The 22,571-nt window shown below is 35.8% G+C and overlaps 1 protein-coding gene and 1 long non-coding RNA gene across 3 annotated transcripts in view; one reads left to right on the top strand and one right to left on the bottom strand.

Moving 5' to 3' along the window:
- The window catches only part of LOC121482155, a 41,746-nt gene extending 37,351 nt beyond the window's left edge, over nucleotides 1–4,395 (top strand). For both annotated transcript variants that reach the window (XR_005985520.1, XR_005985521.1), the window contains one exon: nucleotides 571–4,395. This is a non-coding gene — a long non-coding RNA (uncharacterized LOC121482155). The remainder of the gene's footprint in view (nucleotides 1–570) is intronic.
- ARHGAP15 (Rho GTPase activating protein 15) overlaps nucleotides 1–22,571 on the bottom strand; it is a 610,515-nt gene that overhangs the window by 301,571 nt on the left and 286,373 nt on the right. The window contains exons 7-8 of the mRNA XM_041739999.1: nucleotides 5,825–5,923; nucleotides 4,447–4,576 (exon numbers count right to left, since the gene is read on the bottom strand). Of these exons, the coding sequence (XP_041595933.1) occupies nucleotides 4,447–4,576; nucleotides 5,825–5,923 (229 nt within the window). The remainder of the gene's footprint in view (nucleotides 1–4,446; nucleotides 4,577–5,824; nucleotides 5,924–22,571) is intronic.

The following is a 22,571-nucleotide window of genomic DNA, read 5'->3' as shown; positions in this document are numbered from 1 at the left end:
CTGCCTTCTCTAACAGACTTGTTTTCACTTGGCATAATCATGATTACTTTGCAGACAAATTTTTAAACAAAGATATTATTAAAGGTTCAGAAGTATTTTCATTTTCTACATTGTATGAATATCTCATTCCAATTTTTCCATTCCTTTCTTTACCCCTGGAGCCTGTTACATACACCCCTCCTACACACATCACTAAGGGGAGATGCAACTGGGAAAGCCATATCTGAATACTTTCAGTATTTCACCCACATTTCTTTTTTATGAAAACATCATAAGAAAACTAAATTTCTTTTAGTTAAAAGAAACTAAAGAAAACTCATTTTCTTTCAGTTCTCTTACCTTTTGATTTTATCTTCCAGTTCATGTTCATTTTGGGGTGTTTGTTTATAATGCCAAATGTGTCAATTTTATATAAAAATTATCCAAGGTCTCCACTTATGGATTTTACAGTTTAGCATTTGATCAGCATGCAGTATACCACTTCTAAAGCATAACCCAAATACAAAAATAATTTTAAAACATAGTAAGTGCAAATGAGTGAACTCATGAATTTTACTTGTGTACCTTCAGGTATATCGATTAATGCAGAAGAATGAATACATGAGTTAATGAATAAACTAGAGCTATGCCTAAAGGAATAATGAAATGGCTACAAGCTGAATCCCTTCCATCAACTGGAACTTCTTCATGACCAGCTCTTCTAGGCATAGAAGAATCATGAGTATCTCTTGGCTCCCTTCTACTATTTCCTGGTGTGCTGCTCCCGAGAATGCCCTGGCTGCCATTTTCACCTGGGGAGTCGCCAGGAGAAAGACCAGCTGCTCATATTTAGATCTTTGTAGCTATGACTCCCATATCCAATTCAGACTCTTTCCACCTATTTTCTCTATACTTGGGGAGAGGATGTCAAGTATATTTGCTCTGTTCCATTCTTCCATTAGACACTACCCTAGGCTCACGTCCTATTTTGATACCATCTGCTTGGGGACACAGAGGATAATAATAAGAGCTCCTGCTCATTGAGTGCCTGCTGTGAGCTAAGTATTTACATATCTAATTTCAAATTCTCATGCTATCCTGCAAGGACAGTATTAGACCCATTTTTATAGATTTACAAAGTAAAGCTCAGAAAAGTTAAAAAACCTCTCCAAGGTTATCTGATGCAGGATTTGTATTTGAACCTTTCCTTTTTGCCATCAGTGAAAGATACTTCTCTTTCCTTGGAAAAATATGCTAGCATTTTCTTTGATTGACTCTCCACTTTCCATTAACAACCCTCCCTGGAGAGCTGCTCTCCCACTCTCATCCCATGCTGGTGTCCTGAATTTCCCACAGTGATTTGGCCCTTACATCGAATTTTCTGGCTTCTTGTCTGTTAGTCTCAACTGATATCTTAAAATATCTGATTAGTCCTTAATAATGTTGGCAGGTTAGAATCATATTTTAAAAAGGAAAGTATATTTAAGCACTTAGCTTTCACAATTCACTCATTGAGAGTACATATTTTTTCCCATGTTACCCAGAGAAACTGGACAATGAAATGACCACCTGTTAGCTGCTAATGATGTTCACATGCCTTTAAAAAAAGTAATTCTGGCTTTATCTGTCTACAATCTTGGCGACAAAACTCATGGGAACATCAAGGGCACAGGAAGCCAAAGGCAGCAAACTGACAATAAAGTTCCTGCTTAGACTACTAATAAGGAAGGAGATACTGTGAATCTCTAATTCCACATAATTATTTAATCTCAAAAGGGTAACATAAAACTAAATGCATGTTTTAAAAACCTAAGTTTGGATGTTCAAATCTAGGACTGAGGTCAGAGAGGTTTTGCACAATATATTTCCTACTTGAAGAAGTATTTCAAAAAGGATCAAATATAAAATATGCCAGTCACTATTTCAAATGCATAGTCTAATTTGATACGGTGTGGGTGGGTTAATCATTATACCTTTCAAAGGAAAATCAATACCTAAATAGTAAACGAGCTTAATTCAAAGTAATAGATGGATATTAACTGTATCCTATATTGCATAAAGGATACTAAGACTTAAAAAGGGCTCACAGCTATAAATATCCATCAAAATATAGAAATGAAGCATTTTCTAAAATTAGGGCTAGCATTACAACTAAATGACCCCTTTATTTTAATAGTGAAATCAAACTCCAGAGACATCTGGTTTTAATTCTCTTGCTAATATGTTTTTGGGTCCCTATTTAAATTTACTTATTTCTATGCATCTCATTTTTAGTGTAATATTTCCATCCAGGTCCAAAGTTGATACAAAGTTTACCTTTTATTTGTTCACTTCACTGTAGTCTAATGGCTAAGAGCACAGGCTGTAATCTCAAACTGCATGGGTTTGTAACCTGTCCCCATAATTTGTCTTTTACAAAGGTCCTTAATTTTCTGCACCTCAGTTTTCTCATCTATAAAATAGAGTTAGTAGTAGAATTGATTCACTGGGTGGGTGGGAGGATTAGTTGAGTCGACATAAATAAGAATTTAGAACAATGCCTGCTTAATGTTGCTAGCTGTCATTATTTTTGAACTGCAAAGGAAAAAGTAAAGATGAGGTCCCTAGAGAATTAGGTACATTTGAACATGAGTAGAATAATCATATGTCTCTTCCCTTGTCTCCAACCAGGATTGAATTTAAGCCCTAAATACACAAATAATTATCTTTCCCAATCAAAAATAAATTCTAAATAGGAGGAGCTGGTACTCTATCTGTAGAAACATTTTCTCCCCAGTATCATCCTAAAGATTTCAAGTGACTATCGCTGAACACAGAATCCATTTGCTTCAATGTTTCTCAGATACTTTTACAAATCTTTATTTTCTCCCAACCTTCAGGCTCTAGAAGCACGTCCAGGTATCCTCCAAGCCTCTACCAGTCATTACCTCATACATCCTATTATATATACAACAAAATGTTCACATGGATACATTAACATACCCACAACTGAATTCTAATTCTAAAATATTACCTTAAATTTGATCCCATATTAAGTAATTGCCATCAGTAAAAGATACTTCACCAGATGACCAGAAATTAAAGGGAAACATTTAAATGAGATAACTCCAAACTGTACCACCTTATGGAATAATCTTTTTAAAGGGCACGGCTAACTCTCCACAAATAACTTAATTTGCAAAGCACCATACAGTTTAAGACATTAACATTGATCATTTTAAACTCCAACTTAACACAACTGGCTAGCTAAATATGTTTCTAGCAGTTGCTGAAATTATGGTATGGGTTTTTGAATAATGACTTAATTTTGAAAGGGTGCTTCTACTCAAAGTTGTCATGCTATTTCTAGATAATTTTAAGATCCCAATAATTTAGCTCTGGAAGATATGTTATATATAAATAGCTTCTCTCTTTCTTGTCGTATGTGTGTGAGAGTGCATCTATGTTTATATATACATACATATATGTGTGTATATATAGAGAGAGTCTTCCCTAATGCACACAAATATATGCATATACACATATAGTCATTTAGCACATGTACTCATGTACATGTGTAGATATTCTGTTAGAAGCCCTTCCCTACTTATGGAGTTCTCTGTAATTCAAAAAGCTAGAAAGTAACTAGCTCTGATATTAGATCATAGGGAGACGGCAGAAAAAATAGTGATTCAGAAGATTGAGGATAGCTAGGTAGATAGATGATCCAAGAAAAGTACTATAATTTTTGACACTTTGAGAAATTGGTTTCCTTTGATTCCTGAGACACCTGCTTTGATTTTGGAGACACCTTTCAAGAAGCCAAAACTCAAACCAGCTGTGAGATATGTTGGACACCTTTTCATAATCTCCTTTCATTGAGGAGGAACAGAATGAGCAAAGTTGAGAGGTGTATTCAAGATCGCTATATCATGAGATTGGCCCTTTTTACTCCAAATTCATTTCTTCAGAATATTAGAACTCGATGTGACCCTGGAGATCATGTAATTCATGTAATTCATGTAATTCACTTCCCACATTTCTAAATTTTTTTGGTGGTTTGACAGTATGCAAGGTTGCATAGCCTATTGATTTAAGTTGGTCCAACTGTGGTGGTCACTCACACATCTTTTAATGTATGGAAATCAAATATTCCGCATACCAAGGTTTGGGGATGCTTGACATTTCCCACTTTTAAAATCAATCACCAATCTGAACACTGTGGATATTACTCAGAGACTCAGAGATTTGCTGTAAGCAGAGACCATGACCTTGGAACAATTATTTTCTCAAAAGACATTACCAACAATGACGTGAGCAAAGCACCCAGACTGCCCTCCAGTGCATGAATCCCTGGCCAGGAAATGGCTACGAATATTCCATGAGTAGTATGAGTTTGGCTGAAATCTTATTTCAATGCATTTATATTTCATAAGCATTGCATTTAGGCAAAGTTAAAATCAGCAAGTAAAAAAAAAAAATACTTACTTAAAGATTTTCTGTGTTCTGGTTTCTGTTCTTTTGTATCATTATCGTAGTGACTTAGTAATTCAGTACTGGAGGATCTCTGGATTTTGAATAATTCCAGGTTTCTTGATGAACCACTTGGATCCTTTGGCTGGAAATAACTAACAATTAGACTGAATAATTTTACAAGGAAGAAAGGATTCACCAAATAGCTTAGTGATATATTTTGATGTTAGATTTTAAGGGAAGATTGAACTAAGATAATTATTTTAGAAAAAGGCCTCTATGCTAAGCTCAATAATCAAATTTAATAATAGCCATGTACATATATATAAACTTACTAAATACTGTGCATTACCCCAAGCACTGCTCATGTATTAACTCAATTAATCATCACAGTAATACTACGAGGTAGATATCATTTATTAGCCCTACTTTCCAGACAAGGAAACTGAAGCCAAAAGAGATAAGTAAACTGCCTAAGGCCACACAGCTAGCAAAGGATAGAACCAGGATTCAAACTCAGGCAGTTTGACTCCAGAGTCTACTCTTAATGACAACAACAAACTCTGTGTGTGGGTGGGTGGATGTGGGTGTGAGCAGTCAAGCATGCCTGAATGAGGGGACTATATGGATGATGGAGAAAAGTCAATTTGTTATTTTTTAAGGTTTTAGTCCAAAAATGATATAAAGGAAGACTGCAGTTAAAAGCAATAAAGTCACACAGAAAATGCTGTCATTCCCTATTTTATTTTATACCTTATACAAAGCTCTCAAGGATAGTTTTTTTCTCAACATTTTGCAAATATTAGTGTCCAAAAATTAGATGTTTGGTCTAGAATCAGTATACAATGGTAGTTTTAAATAATTTGATTCTTTAAAAATATACTCTGAATATACGATTTAGGGTAATTTTATGAAGTTTTAGATTGATAATTTTCATGAGAAGAACAATCTAGTGTCACTGGAAAGATAATGAAAGTCAGTACAAAGGATTATTATTTCCTGGTGTTATAAGAGTGAGCATGGGCTTAATTAAATACATTGATATTTATTTTCAAGAATATGTATTACAGACTACATAAACTGAAAATGTGAAAACTCAGTAGTCATTAAGTGCTTGTGTGCTTTTTACAGTTTCTAGTAAATGAATGTCCATGTTATTTCAGTGGGGGAAATGAATGCGCTGTGTTTTTTGAAAGAGAGAAATCAAATGATATTCAGCTCTACAAATCAAGTCTGTTGAATCGGGTTTTAGTGGACTCTATCTAAACTTAAAATAACTTAATATCTCTCAATCTAGAGGATCCATTTAAATGTGTGTATTATATGCCTAAGCAACACAATTTAAGTGACAACATTTTAATTAATAAAGGTAACAGCCAAAACAAATACATACCAATCTGTCAATTGCATTTTTGATAGCGTGGAACCAATCCAATATGATGAAGTCAATATCTGACTGTAGAAGGAATTCATTTCCTGAAACTGTTGTGATCTGAAAAAAAAAAAAAAATCGACAGGTAAGCAAACCATATAAAGTAGATCTCTTACATTAAAAAATGAAAAAAATATATATATACTGCATATATATGTATATATATATATATATATATATATATATATATATATACTGTTTGAAAAACACACTTCAATACACCAAAATATTTTCTTGTATTCCAGTAATTGTCTTTCTGGGAACTGGGAGACTAGAATCATTTTGAACTGCTCTCTATAAACTGTTTTTTCATGTCATAACAAATACATTATTGTTGTAATAATAGAACGATTAACTCAGAGTAGGACTAAAGCCGAATTACTCCAAGTCAAGAAGAAGCAAGTCAGGAAGTTCAGAATGATGCAGACAGCATCCACTTAAGTCAGAACCTCAGAAAAATGTACCCGGGTGTGTCAGAATTCATTCTGCACTTTTGGCTCTTTCCTGTTTGTCTTTTTCAAATCTAATAGTATCTCTATATTTGATTTCCTTTTATGGAGGGCTGTAAAACAGATTATTTACCAAAGAGACTAATGCAGACTTTTCCAAAAGGTCATTCAAATGAATAACATTTGGCTACTTCTACTTTCCTATCATAAAGATCTATAGGAAAGTAATAAAGGACTAATTTCCCTCACAAAAGGAGTGTATTAGAATAAAAGTTTATTTACATATTTGAACCTCTCATGGAAAGTATTTACCAAGTGAACATCCCCATTTCAGACTCTCAGAGCTATTAAGTAGTTGGCAATATTTAACATGTAACTATATGTTTTTCACTACAGTGCATCTTTTCCCCCGCAGAATTGCGAGAGAAGAGTGTGACCCTATAGAAACAGAGCAATGCTCTTGATTTCACGCATAAAAGGCTACTTAGAGACGAATTTGATTAGAGTGGGTGTGGACACGCTCTCTGTATTAGGCCATCAATCTGAACTGTGAAGATTTTCCCTTTGTATTGACTTTTTGTTTCAACTGGAAGATGAACATTTCCCGACTACTGTCACACATCAGGCAAGGCTTCAGAGGTTGAGAGGACTGACATTTCAAAATACTCAATCAGGAGCTAGTCACCTCTTCTCAGCCTTACTTGCTCTAAATTGGAGGTGAACACTGAAATGTGGCACAGGTTCAGAAAATCACAAATCATGCTTCAGGATGTCTCTATAATTCTATCATTCAAGTGACAATTATTACCCAAAATAGCTCACTCGGAAGGTTTCAGTGATTCTTATGGCAAAATTTAATGACAATGATCTCGGAGTCTTAAAGAAATCTTCGATTATACACATACATATATATTCACTTGTCATTTATTTTTAGAAAAACTATATAAAGATGCAACATCACTCAGTGCTGCAATACAACCATTCTTGAGTGAGATGCGTTCCGATGTTTTACAACTGTAAGGAGAGGAACTATCCAAGGATATGCAATTATGAGAACTGAAAGATTAGAAAATAAGAGGAATTTAATTATCCACATTAGAATTTGACAGACTACCAGAGCCAATGGCTCTTTTTTTTAAAGTAAAATTGCATGTAAGATTTGGGATGGCTCAAAATAGCCTCCAAATAGTCCTCTGTTTTATGTATCTATTAAAAGACAGTTAAGCTGATGTTTGCCTAATTATCTGAACACCCTAGCAATGTTCTTTACTTACATAAAGTTCCAAATATTTATTCTATGAAGTGTTGCCACAGAAATAGTAATCTAGAAATATAAGGTCACTTGTAACTAACCCAAAAAACCAGTAATGTCCTTGACCTCTATCTTCATCCTAATTTAAATTTAAATATTTTGATTATGAATGTATTATATAACATCACAATTTGTTAACATACACAAAGAAATATGAATTAGCCCAAACACAGTGTACTATCTAATATATTTCTCTGCCATTATAAATAAACCATTATTAAAATTATAAAAAGAAACATTTCAAAGTACAAGAAACAAACATAATTAGATTTACTATATTCTGAGGGTTTGAGGAAAGAGCTAACAGTTCAGTTTTCAGTCTAGTAAATTCAAACAGTGATAAAATGTAAGTACTTCAGCAGTACATTTGCATTTTTGGTGCATGCTATGCAATGCAAAGGGGATCTTTTACTGCCAACACAACCGAAAACAAAATGTATTTTAAAAGTTTCTTTATCCAAATATATTGCTGCATTAATCGTACATAATCAGTGATTTATGAATTCATTTGAGGAAGCTGGATCAGAGAACTATATGAATGCAATTCATTCAAAATATACTATCAGAAAGATACAGTTTGCATTCTTTCCTCTGTCTTCCCACTAATCTTTCCAGTTACTAGGCAGTCTGGAGAAGTCTGCTACTGCTCTCTACAGTTTAAATGCTTCCACTTCTTAATTACAGTCAGTAATTGACTTTGTTCTGCTCTACCCCAGATATTCACAGGAAAGCAGTTTCAAAGTCTTTGGCTGCTCGAGCCCATTTAATCCAGGTTTCTCAATCCACGTTTTACATTACCTCTTTAAGGTTTTTGGATAAATGGTTTGCTGAATCATATTTGCAGTTTGAACAATCGAATTTTCAGTACTCTTGGGGGAAAAAGACATCAGCAAAGACTGTTTTAGCTTTGACTAACCCTTTTGAGTGAACAATTGCTGATAACAATCTAAAGTGATGTAATACTAATAACGGGCACAAAAGATTTGATATTAAGCCATGCTAATGTGTTCTTTCTATATCATGTTTTGCTTAAGTGACAGATGCTGGCGCGAGGTGGATGAGGAAAGAACTTACGGAAAATGCAACCGGGTTTAGGCAAGAATGGCTTAGTCTCCATCTCACTTCATGGCCTACTTTAGACAAACATCTGTTGAAATCCCTCCTTGCCACCAACTCATATTTTGAAGCAATCTATCCTGGCACCAAAGCAGTCTTAATGAAATGTGCTACTGTTGTCAATAATAGATATCTTGAATTACCTGTCTGGGGAAATTTGCCTCAAACGTTTCACACTCAATAAGGACCTGTCTGAACTCTTGCTGGTGACACATGGATGCCTAGTAAATCATATGAGTATATCCACTTGGCAATGGGAAGAATAGACACATTCTTTAAGGCTTTTGGGTATTATTTCAACAATAGTTTTCCTCTGGTCTAGGAATCTAGGTCTGTGCCCTTGTTGTGGTTCTTCTGAAGATGAAAGCAGGTATCTCCCAGCTTCAAACTACACCAATAAGTGATGAGGAGAGAAGAAATGTGTTGTTCAGGCTTTAATTAACACATGGAGTATTGTTATGCTAATTTAAACATCTTTGAGGAGTTTTAATGAGTAGTGTTTATGTTTATTTAAGTATTGCCCTTTTCAGTAACATCAATTAAGTATTGTCCTTGTCACTATACAGTCTGGCATTTAGTCTTTCCCGTGTTTGATTTTAACTTAAGTGAAAAATAATATATAGAATGGCATTGATACTGTTAAAAATTTCTGTAATTTGGTTCACTGGAATAGAAACAAAAACTTTTTAGAATTTCACATTTTTTCCTAATTATAAGAATAATTGTGTTTATTATGAAGAATTTGGAAAAAAATAAAGATAGCACAAAAGCAAATTAAAACTATGGTTCCACAGAGTAAAAACTATAGACATCTTAATTTAGTTATTACCAACCTTTTATAAATAATGATCAAATGTATATGACAATGATCCATGCACAACTTTATGCTTGGATAGATACCTTAGCAGTAAAACATATTTGATGGCTGAATATTGTTGTCTTATTTCCACTCAGTTTGACCTCAGCTGCATTTGAGACTATCAAAGGTACAAGAGATACTGAGAGATATGTGTTCCCCTCTTTGATATTAGCACCTTTCCTATCACAGAATAAGTTCCACAAATAATTCTTTGTTCATGAGACCGAGAGGGAATGTATCTGACCAAATATCCCCCTAGTAATCAAGGACTGATTAAGCGTCCATTAAGTGCAAGGCACATTGCTACAAGCTAAGAATACACCACCCCCCAAAAAGCTCACAGTCCGTTTGCATAAATAGGACATATGCATATAAAGATAAATAACAATAGAAAATGGCTTATGTGAGTCCCAATGTGAGTGGCACAGACAATGCTCATGTCAAGATTTCAGAGGAGTGAGTAATTACTGCAGACACAGTTACATCATGGAATTATACATAAACTGTTGGTCATGATACGTTATTCTTTAAAGGTTGATTATATCAGAACCTTAGTGTATTAGGGACGTGAATACTACCACTTGGTATGCAAAGTGATATCAGCTTTAATGATCTCAAAGCACATAATAAACATTCTTCAAATGCAGCTTCCCTCCACTATCATAAAGTAATTTTGCAAATGAAGAAAATGAAGCAAATGAGGAAAATGAGAATGCCATTCTATCAAATTGGCATCATTTTAAATGATAGAATTAAGAGATTACAAAGATCTTGATTTCTAGTTCACTATTCCTCAGCAAACAATCTCATACAGTCAAGGACTCTGTGCAAATGAGAAAAGGACTATGGTGATTTGGTTTCAGTTGTGAAATCTGGAATGCAGATCTTAGAAAAAAAGTCACTTGCTTCTTTACTGTTATGTTACAGATAGCTCAATTTTAAAGGATCACCCAATATCCTTATTTAGATGTTTTCTTTTTTTTTCCCTGAAAAACAGCCACTATTCTGCTATGAAAAAATATGTCTAAAACAGGACTGAAGCATCAAAAAAAAAAAAATGACTTCAAATCCTAGGAAGGAATAAAACAATCCTACGTTTGAACTAAGTATCATTCACATTTCACTTACTATCAATCTTTGACTATGAACCAAAGGGGAATTTATTCCATCTTAAGGAAGCTGAAAATGTATGCAGGAAATATGTAATAAAATATGCCAAATATTCAAAGAGTCCTAAAAAATGTTAAATGATATGGCTACAGTGATTCTACAAATAAGTGGATTATCCCTTTAGGAGGAATGGAATTTAATTACTATTGTATTTGGAGACACTTTGGACTTCATGATGAAGTCATTATATTTGAATTAAATTAAGTAGATATAAAAATTTATGTCAAAATATACTAAATCCATTTGAAGTGAATTTAAATTATTTTTTGAAATTAGTTTAGACTCTATCTTTACTGAATTCTAAGAGCATAAAATATAGGTACCTATTTTGACTACATTATAGTGAGAGCTCAAGACCTAAAATTGAAGAAATAATGCTTTTTAAAAAAACCCTCAGTTTCACATATTTTTCATCTTGCATCACACTTCCCCAATATTCATTGGATGTAGGTGATCAAATAAATGTTGTCATGGTTATACTAATAGTTAAATTTCTTGGTCTCAAAGGTGTTTATGACCACCAATGAAATTACATTATCAAACTACATGTCTATCTCAAATTACAGTCTGGTTTGAGTAACTCCTAACATTTTTCTTAACATATTGAGCAAAGTTAACATAAAACTATGGGTAAAATATCAGTTAGAAGTAAAAGGTCTTCAATTTGTCTTTCCAAAAATGTTTCTTGTTAAAACATTTTGTGAGAAAGTATCTGCCTCGTGTTCCCAATGTTGCTAGATGTTAAGTAAATATATGCTGATTATAAGAAAAAAAAAGTTGCTTTGGCAACTCTCTTATTAAAATGCATTTGTAACCCCCATCTGTCATGAAAGTTTTGAAAAGTTTGTTTACTTTGGATAGCAGCCTTATCCAGGGTTACCCTAGCAAACAATGATAGCAGTCTTCAGAAGTTGTGTGAAGAACAAGCCACTAGGGATCCATTTTTGTTTTAATTGGCACACACAAACACTCTTCTGGTCTGTCAGAAAGATCAAGCTAATATGCATGGAGGGTGTTATATTCTTAGCTTTGGGGAGCAGTAAAGCTCCCTTTATTTAAGTAATTTAAATGATAGACTGCAAAAACTTTGCAAGTCAGAAAAATGTTTTATACTTTCTTAGGGAATATTTGTTTTAAGCAACGGAAAATGTTCTACATATCTAAAGATGTTGAACCTTATGTTGTAATTACCCTTTCTTCCTTCTGACTCCATGAAATATTCTTAAATCCACATGCTACTAAATAAGGCTAGCCACCAATGGATCCTGAATTTCCACAACTCCCCCTGTGTTAACAAATGTGCGTTCATTAGTTTCCAGATGTTTACTGGATATGTTTTCAATGTGTTTGGGGTTGATTGATTTGCATGTACATTTATTGAAACCCTCAGTGGTGTCATCATATCAAAATAACCTGCCCACGTAAGCAATTTCTTATTTAATGGAAAGTAAACAAATGTTGGGCTACATACATAACAGATCTCAAGCGCATTCCAAAATCTAAGGTTTAAGGCCAACCTTCCAAAGACAGTGCTTTTTAATTGAAATTGAGTTGTACCTTTGACATGCAAATAATTTGGTTCATGCAGATTTGTTCTGCATAATAAAATTGGCCCTATAGTGAACATTCACGTATGTATCAATTGTCCACTCTACATTTCTATTTGTTAACCTAATACCCACACCCAAAGTTTATTTCAATCAAACAAATGTTCAACAAAAACTCATGTGCATTCTTTTATCAGTAGGAAAATATTTTAAGTACTGAGAAACAGTCTTCTCAATATTCATGAAAGAATACTATCTAAGTAATTAGTAGATAGTTTAGCAGTTTCCACAGTTTTGCAGTCAGCTACACCAAAACTTTTGCCTGTGGTGTTCATATGAAAAACGACAGAAAAAGTGACTAATCGAAGCAGTTGGTGTATAAAGATATCAGCTTAGGGTTTTTATTGCTGTTAATGTTAAATTCTAAATTTGGGGGGAGTACTTGCCGCTAGATAAACTAATCATCCTAGGACTCATGTTTGCTGGTACCCACTGCTCAATCAGTCACTGCCAATCGCAGATCAGCTTTTAATCTGAGCTATGTTCACTGTGCAAAATTACTCATTTAGTCCCATAACATTTGGAAATCTGCAGCTCCCACCATTTTCAAACTGGAATGATTTTCATTATGTCCTATTTATGTAATGCCCAATTTAAAAGAGATTAACAAATACAAAAGTATAAACATAAAATCTCTCTTTCCCCGAGGTATACTAAATTATTGTCTATCCTATATTTTTTGACCCATGGATTAACATTGGGTATGTGTTTATATTATAATGAAAATATCATGTTAAAAAAAATTTCTATGCATATAAAAATCTCTGCTACCATCATCTGCCACATGGACTTAATAACAAAAATCTTTGGATTTCCCCACCATCTCATCCTCACTTTCTCTTCCAGTCCATATTCCATATGCAGCCATCGTGATCCCTCTGAAATTTGGATCCAGTCATCCTATTCCTCTGCTTGATATCATCCTGAGATTCCCCACAGATGTTGCATTACAGTGCAGACTTTAATTCAGCCTACCAGATCCACCTATGACACTGCTCTATAGTTCCCTCTGCCTCTCTATCATTCAGCCATAATAACTTTTTTGTTGTTTTCAAGTTCTCCCATACTAATTTTCATTTCCCTAAGAGTAGGTTTCCATTGCCCAGAACCCTCTGACTTCCTCTATCATACCATTCGGGTCAGTTTAGTTTAGATGTTACATTTTCAGAAAATGGTTCTCTAAAATAGACATCCTTCCTAAGCATTCCCGTGATATCTTGCTCCTAATTTGTTATTAGACATATTGGTCTTCGTTGAAATTCTCCGTTGATCTCTCTGTTCCCCCTACTACAGTATATTCACTCTGAACCCAAGGGCAATTATCTACCTAAGGTATGGCTGCACAACCCACACCTAAGAGGTATTAAATAAATAATAACTAGATGAATACTATATATCTTCTACATTTCAGCGAATACATTATAAGCTACTATTTGATATGCCACAGTATATGTAGCTCATCCTCTATTGTAATAAAATTTTTATGGTAAAAAATATGTATATTTAGATTTAGATAACTAGACTCAATTTAGATGATTCCAGTTTTGTTGGCAATATCCAAAGCATCATAGTCAGGCGCCGGTCAAACATAGACCTTCTCTCCATCAGGCATGATCAAGATGTTAACTTTGGCTACATCAGTGGCCTTTGTCACAATCTGTTTGATCTGGTGCTTGCTGGCTTTGACATCCACAATAAACACAAGTGCATTATTGTCTTCTATTTTCTTCATGGCTTGTTCAGTAGTCAGGGGGAACTTGATGATGGCATAGTGGTCAAGCTTGTTTCTCCTGGTGCTCTTCCAAGGATATCTGGGCTGGCTGCCTTTGGAGATACACTGTCATGGGCTGTTGGAAGGTAGGTGACATGCAGATCTTTTTTTGTGACTCTGGACATCTTTAAGTACTGTGTTCTTGGCCTTTAAAGCCTTTACTTCGGCTTCAGCTTTGAGAGGGGCAGGGGTTTCCTTTTAACCTTCAGTGCCATCTTCATGAAAGGCATCCATTGGGCAGCCTGGTGGCTCAGTGGTTTAGTGCTGCCTTCAGCCCAGGGCCTGATCCTGGGGACCCAGGATCAAGTCCCACGTCAGGCTCCCTGCATGGAGCCTGCTTCTCCCTCTGCCTGTGTCTCATGAATAAATAAATAAAATAAAAAAAAGAAAGGTATCCATTGTAATAAAATTAGGAGGTTGCAAGACCATTGTGTTCTTTTAGGCAATGTAAGTAGTTTACTTTGACATCTACTAATACCACTTTTATCACTAGGCAATCCATTATGAAGATTGAGAACCACGGTCTGAGACTATATTTTCCCATCAGTCAATAAATCCTAGATTTCAGACAATAAGATTAAGTTTGGGGGAGTCAGGAAGAGCAAAGAGTGGGTTGGTATTTCTATACGTATCTCTAGGATAGAATTTTCTTGATTATATTACAAAGCCACCATGTGTTTTCCAGGGGTGATTTACTAGGTCAACCAAGAATCTCATTCTATGTATGGATCTTTCCAACTGAGAGTTGATAATGTGGGAAACTGGATGCAAGTTTAAGATTTTCAAGAGTTAATCATTAGATTAATGGGTGAAGTCTTTAGAGAACCTCAGTGATGCAATGGTGCTCATTGCTTGTCAATCAACATTGCAGCCATTAATTACACTAAAACACTATTCACATTTATAAACAAGCAAACTGTGGGAGGACAGGTGGCAATAGTTATGCTACCAAGAATTTTATTTAGACGTATTAGCTAATTAAAGATACAGTGACTTATGCAGAAACAGGTACTGTCACCACAAGTTTATTACTTACACCTTTCCCATTAATAAGTGCTGAGATTGCACAACAAGAATAAAAGATGTTGCAGTATGTATCTCTGTGCTATTGTAACATATTTGGCCATGATTATGAGTGTTTATAAAACATTCAAGAATTGTTCCATGTCTACTTACATTAATGAGAACACCTGTTAACTTTAGTGCTGTACAGACTTATTTGCATTAGATTCAGGTTTTTGCATACTGTACATCACTTTTTGAAACAATTAGATGCTTATAGAGAAATATAGCTGAGTGAAAAACAGCAGCTTGAATGCCTTCCGGCTCAAGACAATTCAACTCCAGGTTTCAGTGGAAAATAGAAATCTGCTGAATTACAATACTGACAGTTAGAAGTGAATGTAGGTGTATTTTATATTTTTTACATTCAGAGAACAGAAGATACATATTAAAATCTGTGCTTTAACCTTCAAGTAAAATTGCAACCAACGAAGACAGTTTCCAGACGGGGTTGCCAAGCATGTAAGAAATGACTATGTCACCACAAAGTGGATTTTCTATCATCTTGGGGACCTCCTATGCAAGTCTCAGAAAGCTAGATGATTTCCACAGGAGACAATGTGCAGACCACTGCCCACTTGGTTGTGTTTACAACCACTGGCCATAGGGCTCTTCCCATGTGGAAGAGCACTGGAAGGAGGGAAGTAGCTGAGGACCCCCCTCCTCCAACCCTTGACTTCTGAGCTGCCAGTCACAGCATAACCTACCCACCTAGAAAAGTTCCATAATTCCCTTGCAGAGAAGCCAGTGAGTCTGTCTTATTCATTACTAAGAAAAAACTGTCATAGCTTTTGTAGGTCTCACTCTATTGACACATCTGTCTGCCACTCCCCATAGGATGTTATAGCTTCTGTGATTTAAATATTTTCAGTTATTGAAAAGGGAGCACTCGCACAAATCTGTGGATTCACAGCCTCTATTATCATCATTATATTTAAGAGGTGCAATATTTACATCAAAATGACTCAGTTGGTGATATATTCTAAAGATAAATGTGTATTTATGATCTGAAGAAGTGTGATTTATAACTACTTTGTCAGACATAAACAGAGTGCCTCTGTGCTGTTCTAGTAAATGCAGATTAGCCAGGGCACAGATGAACTATTTTCATAGGATTAATTCTACCTTGACCTGGGAAATGAGGGAACTGAGAATTCCCCTTGGAGAACGTGTAGATCACAAGAAAGAATGACATCTATTTCCTCCTCTACTGTCTCATCATACAGTCTGGGAAAAATAACAAATATTAGGTGGGGATTTGGGAATCGACTAGTGAAATTTTTTAAGATTTATTTCTTATTTGAGAGAGAGAGAGAGTAGCAGCAGCAGCAGCAGCAGCAGCAGCAACAGCGGGGAGGGACAGAGGAAGAGAAAGTATTAAGCAGACTCTGCCCTGAGCACAGAGCCCAATGCGGGGCTCCATCTCAATCTCATGACCCAGAGATCATTACCTGAGCCAAAACCAAGAGTTGGACACTTAACTCACTGCACCACCCAGGCACCCCTCAACTAGTGAATTTTTGTCATCTGGAATCCAAACCTATATAATTCAGGAAGTTAATACTATAGTAAAACCTTACTTTTAGTTTTTAAAAATTTTGAAATTGTATTTAACCAAGTGCTTGATAATCTAGTTTTTGCCTAAAACAGCATCATTATTTATAAAGGATGATACATTAAGCATATGTATAATTAGGAAATTGACAAATGAGGAGAAATTTCTCTTTTCTTGTGAATTCTAGGCTTACATAAATTGAAATTTTTGAATTTTTTTCCCCAAACATATGCAAAAATGATAATTCTCCCTATTGGTAAAATCCATATTTATTCAAAAGGATTATCTTTAAACAAACATGAAGAAAGTATCTGGCATTTTAAAAACTATAATTTAGTGGCATATTATACATAATACAATGGTATATAATATATAATTTAATGGTACTTTAAAAAATAATCCACTTGTGATTATATGGTAGACAGTGACATCTGTCAGTTGAGCAACAGGACACATATTTAATAATGGAGACATTTGACATTGGGAATGACATACACAGTACTCCATGATAAATGTGTGCACAAACACTTAATACTTCTTATTCCATGATCTCCTCCAGCCAAAATGGTTAAAAATAGAACCTTTTAAAAGTGTTGGATTTAAAATATTATCAGTGACTACATAGGGTGTTTATATAATTTATTGCCTAAACTGTGACAATTTTGAAAGCAAAAGAGGTATTATTAATAATAGCACCGTGACAACAGGTCTACTTTGTAGACATTGGGACATATGGATCACTATTTATCATACACAATAGTGGGGAGCAATTCAACAGTCATGACCTTTAGGGACCTGGTGAACTCCTACTAATGTCAAATTCCAGGAACTGTGTGGTATTCCAAAATAAGTTAGTAGTGACCCTTACTCTTAAGAAGCTTATAATCCAGTGTGACAAATAACACCAACAGGGGAAAGCAATGAGAAACAATAGTTAATCATGATTGAAGATGGGGACTGTGTACTCATTTTTAAGGAACAAACCACAGTTTCTCTAAGGGTAAACAGGAATCACTGTTGGGGATTTACCCCAAAGATTCAGATGCAATGAAACGCCAGGACACCTGCACCCCGATGTTTCTAGCAGCAATGTCCACAATAGCCAAACTGTGGAAGGAGCCTCGGTGTCCATCGAAAGATGATGGATAAAGAAGATGTGGTTAATGTATACAATGGAATATTACTCAGCCATTAGAAACGACAAATACCCACCATTTGCTTCAAAGTGGATGGAACTGGAGGGTATTATGCTGAGTGCAGCAAGTCAATCGGAGAAGGACAAACAGTGTATGTTCTCATTCATTTGGGAAATATAAATAATAGTGAAAGGGAATATAAAGGAAGGGAGAAGAAATGTGTGGGAAATATCAGGAAGGGAGACAGAACATAAAGACTCCTAACTCTGGGAAACGAACTAGGGGTGGTGGAAGGGGAGGAGGGTGAGGGGTGGGGGGGAATGGGTGACGGGCACTGAGGGGGACACTTGACGGGATGAGCACTGGGTTTTTTTTGTATGTTGTAAATTAAACGCCAATAAAATTAATTTATTAAAAAATAATAATAATAAAATAAAAAAATTTAAAAAAAAGAATCCTCAGAGAAAAAAAGTTGGAGAAGGTTCTTACAAGGATAGATGAGCTTCAGCAGAAGAAAAGGAAGGGGGAGGGAATAAGACAGGTGATAGGATCAGTTTGGGCAATCACGGAGATTCAGGCAAGGACAGAGCATCTCTAGAGGTGCTAGAGGACATTCAGAAGCTGTTCCTAAATCCTCTTTGTGGGTCTTTTCCCCTCATTCATCCTTAAATGTCCATTAGCATTCCCTACTAAGCCTTGGTTCTTCCCACTTAGGGATACACTCTGGAGTGACATTGCTGACTCCACTTGTTTTAATTGGAGTTATAATCTGATAAGTCCTTAATTTATATCTCTAGTTCAGACATCTCTATCTATTTAGTATCTATTTGGGATCTTCTTCAATATAAGCCACCATTATCCCTCGTCTGATCTCTCTACTGCTAGTTTATGTTTTTACAAGCCATTCTCTACATCCTCTTATTAGTGAATTCTTGATTTCATCCTTGGATATCTTGATAAGTAGATTCTCGTGTTCACTGGGACCTAAAGAATCAGCCCTAGAATCTGTTTACAGAGCTTCACACGCAATTTAAAAGTTACTGCTCTAGATTTCAGGTAGATTACCAATCCAAGCCCATATCTGTACATGTCATTTAAAAAGTCACTGAGTGGATTCCCATTATCCTAAAGATAAACCTAAATTCTTTAATATGGACCACCAAGTGCTTCAGAACTTCTCTCTTTGTCTTCAACCTTTTCTCTCCAAGTCCTCTAACTATCTAACTTTGAGCAAGTTATTAGAATAGTTGTGTTTCAACATCCCCTCCTATAACCTGATGAAAATAATAATACCATTGGGTATTATGCATTGGGTATTATGCACATGGGACCATTGTGCAGGCCATATGAGATATAATTCAGGAAAATAATTTAGCACAGTACCTGGTACATAGTTAGTACTTTCAAATGCTGTGTGTATTGTTATTTGATTCTTTGGGTTCCCTGGATTTTTACAAACTTATTCTCTTCCTTCAGGAAACTAGCCAAATATCACCTACTCAGGAAAGGCCTGTCTAACCTCAGTAAGGTCAAAAAAGAAGTGTCCCTCTTGTAGTCCGTACATACTCCATCGTGGTGTTTATCTCACCATCGAACTTATCAAATCTCTTGTCTGATGTTCACTACACTTTAAACTCCCTGATGACAAAGACCATGTGTCCCCAGCACTTGGCGGATCATCTGGAATAACACGGGCCCTTGGAGGTTCTGGAATGAATGAATGAAGGCTAGGTTGGCATAGATTAATACTGCAGAGGCGTGGTTTTCAGTTAACAGAAGACCTTTAAATTTAGAAATGTGTTTCATTTGTTCTGTTCAGCATGAGGAAAGCAATGCTAGATCACCGAGCAGATCTATCCATCAGTAGAGCCGAGTGGAGGGTCAGAGGCACAGAGACATTCTCTCAAAGCTGGATCTGTATTGCAACTTCCTTAATCGGCAGCACGGCTCTGTCTTCCCAAGAGGTGCCAAGTGCAGCACTTTGGAAAAGATGATACACTACTTCTGTCTCATGTGGAGTGCCTCTTCCATTGTCTCCTGGGCTTTCTGGTTCTCAGCCTTTTTGCCCTTCTTTCTACACAGCTTAAGCTACTTGCTTCCCTGCCTTTGATTTTAGAGGCTAGCTTGTGAAATGCTAGGTATTTGGATTCAGATCTTTGTCTCACCTCAAGGTGACTTGACATGATCTCGAGTCCTGATAATTAAGAATACACCCAGTTCGCATTCACTGAAGCTCAGCTCTGTAAGTGCATCCTTATCCTGTTTCTTGGCTTCTGATTCCCTAGTCTGGTGGCTTACATGGTGCACCAGACCCTCTCAGCTGGCAGGAGTCCTTTTGCCAGTATCCCTTTCAGGAATGGGGGGCTCTGCTGAGCATCTCTCTGGTTCTCTCTGCCTGCCCCCCTTCTTTAACTCCACCTTCCATCTGCCTCATCCACCTAAATTACTAGACACGTAACCAAACAATAATCCATACTTGCATTCAAGGCAGATGGTCATATGAGTATCTGAAAATGAGCCATTTCAGTGTATTCATTGATTATCAAATTGGCCTGTGAAATATTCTTGTTATTTCAGGTTGGAACTCACACTCTAACAGCCTGGGCTGGATTCCGTCATCTTAGTTTTTGTTTCTGTATTCTGTTCAGCAGACACCCTTCCTTCGATATTACCAGGTTGACTTTTCATAGCACCTGTCTCAACTATACTTTTCTCCTGATTCATCTAGGTGGTTCTAGTGCCATTAATTGGATTTTCCTGATCCCCAGAAATAATCCTAATCCCTGAATAAATGATATCTAAAAGTCATTAATGCAGTGAATTGCTCTCCTAATTTTTGAGGCTCACTATGAACCATTGTGTGGCTTTCCATTGTCTCGGGTCCTGAGGAGAAGGACATCAAGGAGGATATTTCCCCATCTGGCTTGTAATTTGCTACTCTTGATGAATGGTTCATGGCATTGGATTTACATATGCCTGGGTTTCATCCATAAAGTTTTCTTTTTTTTTTTTCATAAAGTTTTCTAAAAATGTTTGTGTTTTAATTAAATTAAGTTTATATGTAGCTTATGAATTCACCTGAAAGCAGATGAAGGAGACATTGAGAGAAGAATTTATTTAAAAGTTAAAGAAGACATTGCCCAGAAAGTATAGTCTGGTGATGGCTTTCAAAGTTTTTTGGCCAAGATCCCTGGTAAGAAATATATTTTACATTGCCAGCTCATACCTCTTCACCAATTCTCCCTCTTTCACAGACTCACACAATTTTATCTCTCTAGCCATCTATTCATTTCTTATTCTATATATAATATTCAATACATATACTATGAGTGTGTGTATATGTATATATCATATACTGAAACAAAAGTCATGAAATAACACTTCCCCTTACAATAGGTCTATGAGATATTCTATGCATTTCTATTTTAGTCTCTTCTTCCTTTAACTGATTTCTAAAATAAAAAAATAAAAAAATAAAAAAAAATACCGGTTCCAACTCACTAAATTGATTTCTTGACCCATTAGAGGGTCTCGAATGCAATCTGAAAAACACTGGCCTTGGGAGTAATGAAAGATGAAATAATCTTCAAGCTCTACTCTTCGGCTTTCTCTCCATCTCTCTCTCTCCCTTCCTCTCTCAGTTTATAAGATGCTTCAAAATGTCTCCATATATAATTTAGCGGTTGAATATTTAAACCTATGAAAAGACTCCAGAATATTTGTCACGTTTTTAACAATTAGGCCTGAGTGATCAGTAACCCTGTGTAAGGGGTTCTGTTCTGATAAGTCATTTCCTGCCCTTTGAAAGTAGAATTAGGATGTGGTTCTTTGGAATTTGGCTTAGACCCTGGCTTTTCTAAATATACCTTAAAGCAAGAGTTTCTTTATAAAAGAAGAAACAAAGACTTGGGGGTAATGTGCTGTTTGGAATACATTTGAGATACCTCACCATGATCCGAAGAGGGAAAAACCAAAGAAGTTAAAAGCCTGGCAAACTATCACAGGCAAAGAGGGCAGCTATTTGTTTTTAAGTCCTATGTACTGAGACAATGAGTGCGCTCCACGCTGCATCCTGCAGCACCATGACACAAAGTCTGGGAGTAGTTATTAGCATGTGTCTGTGTGATGGGAGAGGGAAAGCTAAACATTTTAATAGTGTTATGGCCTCTCCTCCTCAAGTTCCCATTAATGCAAATACAGCACATGTGGTTTAATTCCCAAGAGCCTTGTAGGACACAAATCACAGATGTGGAATAAACATTATCAGAGAATATGACTCCACGGTCTTCTCCTTGCCATCAACAGATGCCCTTTAGCTCCCATGATGTCAGACAGATACCTGATATGCTATCTTGAAGAAAATCACAGAAAGTCAGGGTTCTCAGAAGGCTCAAGATGGCAAGATTTGCAAGTAGTCTCCAAAGACTTCTTGGTAAATGATGGCAGAGGCTTGGACTCCATCAAGGCTTTTGGAGAACACTCACTGCTATGATAACTAAATATAGCAAAATTTACTCATCTTTTATGCATCAAAATTACCAGAGAGGTATGTATGCTCTGGGTGGAATATAGTGTTCTTGTAACGTAACCCAGACAATCTGATGGCAGGAGGCTGACAAAATGGAGCTGGTATATTTCACATATTCAATAAAATTTCCTCCAGCTATCCAG

Source organism: Vulpes lagopus, chromosome 24 (genome assembly GCF_018345385.1).
Source record: "Vulpes lagopus strain Blue_001 chromosome 24, ASM1834538v1, whole genome shotgun sequence".
Classification (NCBI taxonomy): Eukaryota; Metazoa; Chordata; class Mammalia; order Carnivora; family Canidae; genus Vulpes; species Vulpes lagopus.
Note: the sequence above shows the minus strand (reverse complement) of the source record. Positions and strands in the feature narration are given on the sequence as shown.